We start from the raw sequence: 12,491 nt of genomic DNA, 5'->3' as shown, positions 1-12,491 counted from the left end.
CTCTGAGTAGGATGTATTTGCTGTGGTGCAAGAAGGTCCATGACTGTGTCGACTAAGTTGGTTTATGGTCCTGGTAGCCTTAATATGAGAGTGCTGCTTAGGATGATGTTGGCTGTGAAATAGAGCTTGAACGACAGATGTTCCATTTTAGGGGATGATGCTTCCTTGGGTGTGGTGCAGATGATGAGGTTTGGATTCTGTAGTCTATCTTGCCAGGCAATCTTGTAGCTGGGAAATTGGCTGTGGCAATGTCAGCCAGCGCTGCAGGGTTCATTCAGGTCTCAGAGAGGAAAAGAATGTCAGGGACATTGTCATGCAGCAGGAGCCAGATCTCTCTGCCATGGTTGGTGAGTGAGCAGTTGTTGAGAAGCTCACATGCCAGTGTGGAGGGTTGTATAGACGATTGTAGGACTGTTTTAGTGTGAGAGTGCAGGCTGTTGTGTGCTGTCTGTTCAGTGAGTGCTGGGTGTGGGTAAATGCATGAAAACTTGAAGGAAGAACAACAGAATGCTCCCTCTATGGTGTGTGGTATGGTGAGGCAGCAGCATGTGACTCAGAGTGCAGAGTTGAGGGTGTGGAGTGTCACAGCATGGTAGCGGTGGGAGTGCGGAGTATCAATGGTTCTTGGCTCTGGGAACGGTCCAGGTGCTGTGGCAGCAATTACGTACGTCTTGGGAGAGGAGTGATGTTACTTCCTGTGCAAATGGAAATTACTCCTCTTGCTTGTTTTCTGTTTTTAAATACTATTTTAAAAAGAAAACCAGTGATGTCATTTCCTGTGTAGATGGATGATGATAAATCCAGTGATGTCATTACCTGAGAAGAATCTGGCCTAGACGTTTTTGAAAATTTTCTTTCAAAGACTTAGTTGATAAGTCACTTCAACAACATGGTTAAAGAAAAAACATGCAGACATGTGAAGTGTTAGTCCCCTCAAGTTCACCTTTCTCAGGGCTGCAGGGTTCAGATTCCTGCAGGAAATTCAATTAAAGGAAGTGGGAGATCTTTCTTTGCTCTGTCTGTGGATTGACAAAGCTCCCACAAAAGGTCAAACAGAGATCCAAAAGCCACTGAAGGCTTCGTGAATCCAATGAAAGAATCAACAGATCCTTAAAAAAACAGAGCCTGCAGGAGCTTGATGCTGCGAGGGTTGGCCATCTGATGCAGGTTTGGCCAGGCCCTGTGACCAACATCCACTATGCACAGCAAAGCAAAAGGAGAGCTGCAGCAGGCTTAGCAAGCCAACCCTTATGGCTCTGTGCTTTGTCTCTGTGTTGTGGTGGCTGGGTGCCTGTAGTGGGTTGGAAAAAGTGCCTGGGTGAGGACCTGATGTATATGAGTTAAATGGGGCATGTGCAAATTTCTTTTATGACTGAACTTCCTAGAGCAGCATTTCAATATTGTCATGCCTGTGTGAAGCCAATCAAGCCTTGAAAAACCTCCAAGTCAATGCGTTGACTCTCCATAGTATATGGCAAGGGGCTTTTTAAAAAATGCCTAATTTTAAGTGGAAAATTATCTCCTGCTCGCATCATCATATCATACAATCAGCAAGACTGAGAAATGAACATACTGATCCAACATGGAGAGGGGCTGGGTGTGGGTGTATCTGTGCATTAGTGATGTGAAAAATGTTACGAAACCACATATGATGAATAAAAAATCTCACATTTTATTCAATTACATTGATCAAAAGAATTTCAAGCAATTGAAGGGGTAACAGTGCTGATGGCTGGTAGCCACAGCTTCAGTCAATTTTCTTCAAGAAAACATGTATGCCATTCTTAGACCGAATGACTACTTGAGGCACCATAATGGGAGGCTTGGATTCATCCGGCAGAATTTCAAACCGGAGCAGTGTCAAGGCAAGAGCTACTTTCATCTCGTTCATGGCAAAGTTCTGCCCAATGCAGTTCCTTGGAATTTAAAAAACAACAGCATTATTGTTTTAATCAAGCAAAATATATACAATAGTGTTCGCACACAAGATAAAAAAGAATTGTGGCATACTGGGAAAACTTTTTGTTTCAGCAGCCTATCCCCTAATCTGAGGTTTTCCAAGTTAATTAGTATTTATAGTAACACAACAAGGGGACCACATTGGACATTGTATCAAAACTGTCATCATTTTAGTAATAATAAGATCAGTAGGAAGGTTCTTTCACATGTTTCTAGGAAATGGTTGCCTTTGAGATGGTGCCTAGGCTTAGTGAAAGGATAGACAGATTCCTCTCTCTCTATCTCTCTCTCTCTCTGGACTCACTATAACTCGCGCGCCCACAATCCACTGCTGATGATGTCACATATTACATCATTCATGACATGGTAAACATAGAGCCAATCAATCGGGTTGGTTTGATAAAGACTGTATAGAGGCTTTATCCTCACTAAAACACGTGATGTCAATCAAACCAAGAGACCCGGAACAAATCAGGGAAAAGCGGCATGTTTATAAAACCAGGCTAGCAATTAGGAAAAAACAACTACAAGATGAGGCATGGGAAAATTTAGATATGGCGGCAACTTTAAAAAACAGTACATTATTATGGGAGACAATTAATTGCCCTTTTCTAAAGAACGACACTATACCTGCAGTAACTTCTAATGTTAGTTGTACAGATTGGATAGAACACTACTCTAAGGTTTTTAATTCAGATGATTTGTTACCAGATACTTCTGGCCAATAGCTATTTCCCTGAACGAGGTCGAGGCAGGACTTGAGAAGAGCAGTGGTGGTAAGGCCCCTGGACCGGATGGCGTACCCATAGATTTATATAAACATGAGAAATATCTATGGGCACCCATCCTTACACGCTTTTTCAATGCTGCCATTGAATTTGAACTTCCTCAGACATGGGGCCAATCAATCATCGTACCACTCTTTAAGAAGGGTTCTAGGGCCGAGGCATGCAACTACAGACCTATCTCCCTCCTCGATTCTTCTATTAAAGTACTAAGCAGGGTCCTCCTGGCCAGACTGGAAACCTGGGCAGAAGAGGAATCCATTTTATCACCAGTACAGTATGGATTTAGGAGGGGGATTGGTACGATGGAGAAATGCGTCAACCTTGACCTCATCATTAATAAACACACAACAGTTAAGGAAGGAAGCCTTTTTTTATGTTTTGCCGATCTCAGTTCTGCTTTTGATTTGGTCGAACACGCACTCTTATGGCCCATTTTAATAGATATGGGAGCACTTAAAGAAATCATATACTTTCTAGCTAGATTATATGAAATACTAACATGCAAGGTACGTTATGGGACGGCTGGCGAATGCACCCCGTATTTTAAAGTTAACAGAGGCATAAGGCAAGGATGCGTCTTAGCACCACTTCTGTTTTCATTGTTCATCAATGAGATAGATATGATACTTAGAACTACTGCGGTGGACGCACCATGTATTGATGGTAAGCCCATCCCAATTCTGCTTTATGCAGACGACGCGGTACTTTTATCGCGTACCCAAAACGGTCTGCATTATCTCATTGACAACTTTTCTGCTTTTATAGTCAAACGGAATTTGGTAATTAATAAGGGCAAAACGTTTACAATGGCATGTGGGAAAAAGCTCAAGCAAAATAGGACCTTCTTTTTAGATAATGAAAGGCTAGAACCCGTAAAGAAATTCTGTTACCTAGGGATAACTTTTTCTGGGGACGGGGGTTGGACTAGCGAACAGGAGTCTGTACAACTAAAATTGTTGAGGAACACCAACAGTATCTTTAGATTTGCAACTAAACTGGGGAACCGCAGAATAAAATAAATGATCCACATCTACATCGTGAGGTGTCTGTCATCTGCACTGTACGGGGCCGGCGTGTGGGGACATAACACCGATAGTTGTAAGCTGCTTCAACATCAGGAAAATCATTTCCTTAATCGCTTATTATGTACCCCGGCATCCGCTTCCATAGAGATCAAACATAGGGAAGTAGGTCTAGCGTACATCGGAGATTTGGCCGCATTACGTCCCCTTTCCCTATGGAGATCCATCTGGTCTAAAGCAGAAACAGAATTTACACAAACCGTAATCAAGGATTGTTTAAAGTTAGAACACCATATGCGAATCCCCTGGTTTAGGCATATTCGGTTTTGGTTCAAGTCAGTCTTTGACCACGACCCATTTTTTAATCCAGAACTGGGCGTCCTGGTTTTAAAAAAACAGAGCTTAAAGATCTGTTCCTGGAAAATGCAAAGAAGGTTAGGGCCACTAGATGCAAGTCAACCCACATACGTCTTTTTATAATGAACACAATATCACAGAAGGCCTCCAACAATATTTGATAACTGTCACCAGAAGTTCACACCGTTTTGTATTGACCCGGATGAGACTAGGCATCGTGCACCATTTAGTGTCCTTCCCTCATATTGGAAGGAGTAGCACCTTGCCCTTCCCATGCGACGGGATATCAAAACAGAGCTGTTGCCATTTTATGCTTTTCTGTAAATTTTATATTTCTCACAGGAAAATGTACTTAAAGTCCTTGTTTTTAAAACACAACAAAAGAACTTCTAAAGAAGCCTTGCAGTTAATGTTCGATTTGAATAGCACGGATGTATGTTTCCATGTAGCTATTTATATTTTAAAATGTGTCTCCAGCAGAAAATCGATCATTCTATGATCTAGATTAACATGTCCTCTGTAATTTTAATAGTTTGTATATTGCTGCTTGTACTGGTTTTATCTTGTATTTTAAATTAATTGACTATTTTATTTAGATAAAATTATCATATATTATTAATAATTTTAACACAAATTTAATCAGAAACTATATCCTTAAATGAAATATGGGCTATTCTAATCCTACCTGACAAACATTGGGATTACGCACTTCGTCACTTTATTTAAAGGAAATAATGTAATAATGCAGTTAACTTTTTGTAAAGTGTCTTGAGCGAAACACCGTAACTCTGTTCCCTAAAAATGATTCTATTTATCTAACTTTATCTAACTTTGCTGAGATTTAGTCCATGCCCTTGTCTTAGTATGGTAATCGATCAAGGTTTATGATGTATTATTTGTATTTCTTTTGTATGCTATATGGTTATATTTTATATGCCGAATAAAGCATTTGAAATTTGATTTGACATGGTCAGTGACATCACTGATGACATCTCAAATGACATCACTGATGACATCAGTGATGACATCTCAAATGACATCGCTGATGACATCCCTGGTGACATCATCCAGTGTCTGTGTGTTTCTGTAAAGTTTAAATATGTTTTACATATTGAAGAATGAGTGGATGTATAAGTGTCTGGATGAAGGATTTAGTAGGTGCGTGACTGACTGTATGAGTGAGTGATTAAATGTGCCTTACTGAATGCATGGGTTAGTGACTAAACTGTCTGAATGTGTGCATCAGTATGTCTGTTGTTGTGTAAGCTGCTGCATGTGTTGATCAGTAGCTATATGAGTGGCTATATGGGTTATAGATTGGTTGCCCAAGTAATTGTATGTGAGGCTGAGTGTGTGTGTGGGTGGCTGGGAGGTGTGTGACTCTGTGCATAGATGTGTCAGCAGTTGATTCACTTAGTGTATGGGTTCAAGAGTGCATGTGGAAACAGCTGTATGGGCGGTTGACTGTGTGCATGGGTGTGTTAGTGAGTGAATGGATATCTCAGTGCTACATGTCCAAGTAAGTACATATGTAAAACACAGTGCATGTGAGAGTTGGCATATATAAATGACTATACATGAGAGCCTGTGATTGCGTAAGTGGCTGTATGGATCAATGTGTTCTTGTATCAGTGATTGCATAAGAGAGTAAGTATGTGTTAGTATATGTTTGAATAAGTAAGGTGTTGTGTATATAACTGTATAGATGAGGAAATGGGAGTGTGTTTGATTCTTTGCATGACTGACTAGGTGTGTGAGTAACTCCATGGATGAGTGGCAGTGTGTGAGTGTCTGTATAGGTGTATGAGTGCATATGATAGTGTTGTATTGATGAGTGGCTGTATATATGAGTGATTGTATGGGTGAACGAGTGGATGTGTGAGTAGACCTAGGAATCAGTGAGTACGTATGTAGTAACTGGTATTGGTGTGTCAATGGTTTCAAGAATGGTAGTCTGTATTTAACACTGGGTGTCTCAAAGGTTAGATTACAGTGTGAGGAGGTGCATCGTATTATCACATGAATTATGCCATCAGTGATGTCATTTGAGATGTCATCAGTGATGTCATCAGTTATGTCATTTGAGATGTCATCAGTGATGTCATCAGTGATGTCACTGACCATGTCATGAATGATGTAATATGTGACATCCTCTTTTTTTGAAAGAAGGAAAATAGCACCGGGTTATGTGCATATATTTACATCACACTAGTGAACGCTAAGTAATAAAGTCAATGCCTGATTGAATTTTATGTGAAAATATTTTTCTTTTATTTTATTATGGTTATAAATCTTTCTCACGTATTGTTAACAATTGATAACTGGCTAAATAATTATTTACATGTGTATAGTACAAATTTGTGCATTACAATTCAAAACATGATCAAGATAAATCATTTCATTTAATACAGAATTAATTCCCCTTCAACGCGTTTCGGCGATTAGCCTTCCTCAGGAATTCTGTATGTACATGTTGATACTACAAAAAGAGAATCATATTTACAATTAGTCTTTTACACTTTGACTTTAAAAAAACAGCGCTCATTCAGTTAAGCTGTTTAAACGACTGCAAGTCTGTAATTCAGATTTAGTCTGGAGGGACTATTCTGACACTGTTAGGTTCTGGCTCAGTCAGACAGTTTATTTTGATGCTAAATACTTTCTAAATGCAACATTTCTATACATTTCTATACATTACTTCTCCCCATTCATTTTTTACAAATTTACACTATGTACAATATTTAAAACAGTTCACAATTAAACAAAGATGTGAATATAGTAATCCTAAATGAGATCAAAGAATACATTTCTGCAGATAACAATACTGTTGGAGTAGTTAGAAGAAAATCGGGACCCCTTTTGGATTATATCAATGAGATTAGGACAAAAGGGAAGCATTCCAACAATCCCAGGACAGGTAGGATGACAAACCTATGTGTGAGCAGGTAATGGTTGCGGAATAAATTGCATGTTCTGTATCTAGGTTGTGCCTATTTGGCCATTATACAGAACAAAGTAGTAGGAGGACTGGAACCAACTACTGGGCGGGGAGGTATGCACTTGTTTTAGTATAGCCTGGAGAGATACACTATTAAAGAAAATACTTCTATCCACATAGCTCTGTACCTTGTAGCAATGCTGGAGGGAGCCTTGGTTTATATCTCTCCTCGATATCTCTTGGTTTTTTCTGTCCTGTTTGTGTGTCTTTGACAATTTCTAGATAGTATAAAGGAGACAGAGAGTTGTATGTGACGACCAGGGCTTGACGACTTTATAACATACCCTAATCGTTCAATAATGATTGTATTGAACCCTTACATACCTTTGGCCACCTAAATCTTCGCATGAGTGGACAGTCAAATGTTGTTTCAATCTCCGATTAATTATTCTTGGCGCCAACTGCGCGGTGACACATCTCAGCAAGGGTGTGCTTTCCCATCTAAGAGAACAGGGCTGATGTGATCTGTGAACCCAAAGAGTTGCCGTCTATTAGATAGTTTTATTACGACTGAAATTGACTAGGTTCCGAAAATAAATAATCTGCATTCTGGTGAACGGGGGGCGTTCTTACGCAAAGCGGCGGTATCAAGGTAAACATTGCTAGGCACGTTTAGACAATCTAATTTAATGGGCTCTGGCTCGTATTTCTACCGGATAGAGTTAGGCTCTTATCCGTGTTCTAACCGCGTGCTATTAAAAGCGTCCCCACCCTAACGGTCGAAGCAATGCTAAGCGTGGTGCCTGTACTTACTATTGTTCACGGTGTGACTCTTCCGCGCGATGGTCTCATCTGTGATTGTTGCCGTGTTTCTAGTTCAAAGCCTCCTTAAACGCGACCCTTCATAACGCGCCTGACAGGAAGTCTCGCGATATACGGTGAGGGGAGTATCCCAGCGAGATATGGAAGGAAACTACGCTGGTATAGTCGCCATCTTAAAGTGGTCATAAGGCCCTTCGATATTGCCTAAAACCTTTTAAATCATCGGGTTGACAGATATGATAGCGGGTGTTTTATTTTATAACCGGGCTACAATAACTAAGATCAATAAACCGCCTCCCTCTACCGAGCATCAATTAACTATTCTTATAAAGGTATACCCCTACATATCATATGTGCGCTAGTATCTAAATAGATGTTCCATGTCACGCTCGGCGCCGGGTTTCATTTTATGTCGCGACCATGGCACAATGAGCTAGATAAATAAACCGTCGCAAATGCGGACGCCATCTTAACACGGAGTTTGGATTGGATATATTTATTTGACAGGCTAGAAAATGGAAATATGGCGCGGTGAACCCGACCAATCTGTGTCTAGCTTGGGGAACCAATGCAAAGTGGCATAATCGTGTGTAATGGGGACCCAAAAAGAATCGAATAAATATATGCAAAAATGTTATGATCACATATTAGAATAACTGTACAAGGTTGTTCATATGACTATCCATCTGCATCACTTAGACCTTCTGGAGCTAATTATACTATTGCTTGTTCCCACGGAATGTCCATATTTAATCCATTGGTAGCTGTCCCCAAAATAAAAATCCAATATACCTCTCTCATTTTTCTGATTTTATCTACATCCAGTCCTGTCTTGTAATGTACCCTTTCTAAGATGTACCAAGACATGTTCTCAGGGGTGTGGTTGTTCTCTATGTAGTGACATACTATAGGTGCTGTTAGTTTTTTAGTCCGGATGGCTGACCTGTGTTCTGTCAATCTGACATTCAGTGCTCGGCCTGTTTGTCCAACGTATCCCTTCTGGCAGGGGCAGATTATCAAATAAATTACGTTGGTGCTTTTGCAATTATTAAGGTCTGCTGGTCTAATTAATCGTCTATTAAACTGCAAAGTAGGGCCTCGAATCGCTGTAGTACAGGATTTGCAGTTCAAACAACTATATGTACCTTGCACCGGTTGTAGATCTACCAAAGAATGTTGACTAATTGATGTTATAGATGTCATGCGTGATCTAACGATGTGATCTTTCAAGGACTTATTTCTTTTATATGCAAACATTGGTTTTGGCAAATGATCTTCTTTTTCAACATTTACATTCAATATATGCCAGTTTGCACATATAGTTTGTCGAATTCTTTCATTGAGCATTGAATGTTTGGTGGTGAACACTAGGCTAGGGGTATTTTTGTTCACCTTAGGTTCTAAGAGGTGCTGTCTATCATAAAAGCGGGCCCGCTTATATGAATCCCGTATTATTTTTTTGGGATAACCTCGAGATAAGAATTTAGATTTCATCATAACTGAGTTGTTGTCATAGTCTAAGATACTGGTGCAGTTACGTCTTAGACGTAAAAATTCCCCAAAGGGGACGCTATTCTTTTGAATTGCGGGATGATAACTATCGTAATGTAGTAATGTGTTCCTGGCCGTGGGTTTAACAAATAGATCCACGGCCAGGGTTCCATCACGATGTTTAATCAAGACATCTAGATATTCCACTTGTGAATTATCTACATGATGGGTAAATCTGATGTTCTGATCACAGAGGTTTATCCATTGGAGGAACTGTTCCAGATTGTCTTCATTGTCTATCCAAATGAAGAAGACGTCGTCTATGTACCGTGACCAAGAGGTCACGGATTCATAGAACGGCGCCGCCTCACTGAATATGAATTGTTCTTCGAACCTTGCCATGTATATATTGCCGATTGTTGGGGCGCATGAAGCTCCCATACTTACGCCTTGTTGTTGTATATACAGGTTCCCATTAAATTCAAATATATTGTCCGTGAGAACAATCTTCAGACATTCCAAGATGAATATAGTAGGACCAATGACTATATACTTCTGCATGAACCAATGGGTGGCGTCAAGAGCTCCCATTATGGGAATGTTACTGTACAGTGCTTCTATGTCCATCGTGACTAACCAGTGTGATGTATTACAAAATTTTACATTCTCCACTAGATTTATGATCTGTCTTGTGTCTTGCACATAACCTGGGATCTTAGAAACATATGGGCATAGAATAGCATCTATATATTTCGCAAGTGGCTCTGTGACTGAGCCAATGGTCGTGACTATGGGCCTAAGGGGCGGATCTGTTGCATTTTTGTGCACCTTAGGAATACCATAGATGCTGGCAAGTCTCGGATTATTTACATTTAAGTATTCCCATTCTTTTTTACAAATTTCTTCTTCCCTCAGGGCCTTATCTGTCAATTTCTTTATTTTGTTTTTAGTTTGGGCAGTCGTATCTCTTGTTATGGGGGCATAAAATCTTATATCATTTAGCATTTCCTTCATTTTAGCAATGTAGCCAGATGTATCATATACTACAATCCCTCCCCCTTTATCACATGCCTTCACTGTGATGTTGTTATCTTGTTTGATATCTATCATGGCTTTGTATTGTTCAGATGTCAAATTAAATTGTGTTTTAGGGGTGAAGTTAGTTATGTTAGTTAATTTATCACTTATAACTTTTTCAAAAATGGCAACCTGAGGTGGCAATTGATCCACAGATGGTGTGAACTGTGATTTAGGTTTTAGCCCGGAACGGTTCACTTCGTCCATGGTACAGTCTTGTCCTAAAAAGAAGAATTTCAATCTGATCTTTCGGAGAAAACTTTGTAAGTCTCTAAATAGGTCGAATTTGTTCAACCCAGAATGGGGAGCGAAAATGAGACCTTTTGATAAGACTGAGATGGTATCTGCTGTCAAGCTTTTCTTGCTGAGATTGAATATGGGCATTAATTCTAATTTCTCCAATACCGGTTGTTTCTCGTTTCTAAATATTGATTGGGCATCATCGGCTGATGTCCCGGGAATTGACTGAAGTCCTGTTGTGGGGCATGTTGGAAGCGTGGTTGGTAATGTGGCCTCCAATTGCCTCTCCTCTGGCGCTGCCCTAAAAAAGATGGCCTATTTTGGTATCTCGCATTTGGTCTAGTTTGCTGATGGCTGCCATCAAAATAGGTGCCTTCTCCATCTGAGCCTGATGATTCTGAGAAGGTGTTTATTCTCTTTCCATATTGGTTTGGTCTATTCCCCCAACTGTCTGTTGGACCTTCAGTATTGGAAAAGAAATTGTCTGACAAGTAAGGGTATACCGTTTCTTTTTTGAAAAATGTTATATCTTTTTGTAACTTGTCTGTTTTTCTTTTTATTAGATAATCCGAATATGAGTTCAGGTCTTTTTCTATCTCATCTAATTTCTGTTTTACATTTTCTACTATCCCTGAGCTTTTAATTTTTTCTTCCAATTCCACTATTTCTTTTGCCAGTTGCTCTAAAATGCCCTTCGATGTTTCAACAATTAACATCATATAGTCTCTGGAGCAACGGTTAGAAATGAGGGCCCAACGCTCCAGAAACTCTCTGATGTGTACAAACAAGCCCGGAATATTACGAACTCTCAGACCCTGTGGGATTACTCCGGCTTTTAAGTATTGGAGCATGAAATGCCCATGCTGTTCAATGCGTTTTAGTTTCTTTCTTAATCCTAATAATGTGTTCACATCTTCATTTGTGTCTTGTCCTATGGCTGAGGATTCCCCAAATGATACTGTGCTTCCTACCATGTTGGCGTATTGTTCATCTGAGAAGCCAAAAGTTAATAATTTGGCCATGATTTGAACACTCTACAAAAATACCTAAAGAATTTAAAAGGGAGAATTTAAAACAGTATGCGCTCAAAATTATTGAAGGTTATTAATGTTGCTATAATACAACAGAATATAAATCTGACGGGCTGAACCACCCAGTGAACTCGAAAGGTCCCTCTCTGATTTAATGAATTCCCTAGTTAATGATTGTCTTTGATGTGTACGTAACTCTACCCCTCATGGACCTGCCACGAGTCTACTATTTGTGAAAGAACAGGGGCCCCTGCCTCAAAGGATAAACCCTGGCAAGGAAACTAAACTTTTTTTGAAAGAAGGAAAATAGCACCGGGTTATGTGCATATATTTACATCACACTAGTGAACGCTAAGTAATAAAGTCAATGCCTGATTGAATTTTATGTGAAAATATTTTTCTTTTCTTTTATTATGGTTATAAATCTTTCTCACGTATTGTTAACAATTGATAACTGGCTAAATAATTATTTACATGTGTATAGTACAAATTTGTGCATTACAATTCAAAACATGATCAAGATAAATCATTTCATTTAATACAGAATTAATTCCCCTTCAACGTGTTTCGGCGATTAGCCTTCCTCAGGAATTCTGTATGTACATGTTGATACTACAAAAAGAGAATCATATTTACAATTAGTCTTTTACACTTTGACTTTAAAAAAACAGCGCTCATTCAGTATTTAACACTGGGTGTCTCAAAGGTTAGATTACAGTGTGAGGAGGTGCATCGTATTATCACATGAATTATGCCATCAGTGATG

The 12,491-nt window shown here is 39.6% G+C and overlaps 1 protein-coding gene across 1 annotated transcript in view; it reads right to left on the bottom strand.

Annotated features, from left to right (window-relative positions):
* Window positions 1-1,704: 1,704 nt before the first annotated feature.
* Window positions 1,705-12,491, bottom strand: part of LOC144761653 (cytochrome P450 4B1-like) — a gene marked incomplete at its 5' end in the record, with an annotated part of 385,112 nt that continues 374,325 nt past the window's right edge. Inside the window, one exon of the mRNA XM_078646943.1 lies at window positions 1,705-1,916. Within this exon, the coding sequence (XP_078503069.1) occupies window positions 1,748-1,916 (169 nt within the window). The remainder of the gene's footprint in view (window positions 1,917-12,491) is intronic.

Source organism: Lissotriton helveticus, chromosome 6 (genome assembly GCF_964261635.1).
Source record: "Lissotriton helveticus chromosome 6, aLisHel1.1, whole genome shotgun sequence".
Taxonomy (NCBI): Eukaryota; Metazoa; Chordata; class Amphibia; order Caudata; family Salamandridae; genus Lissotriton; species Lissotriton helveticus.
The sequence above is the reverse complement of the archived record's forward strand: the minus strand, read 5'-3'. Positions and strand labels throughout refer to the sequence as shown.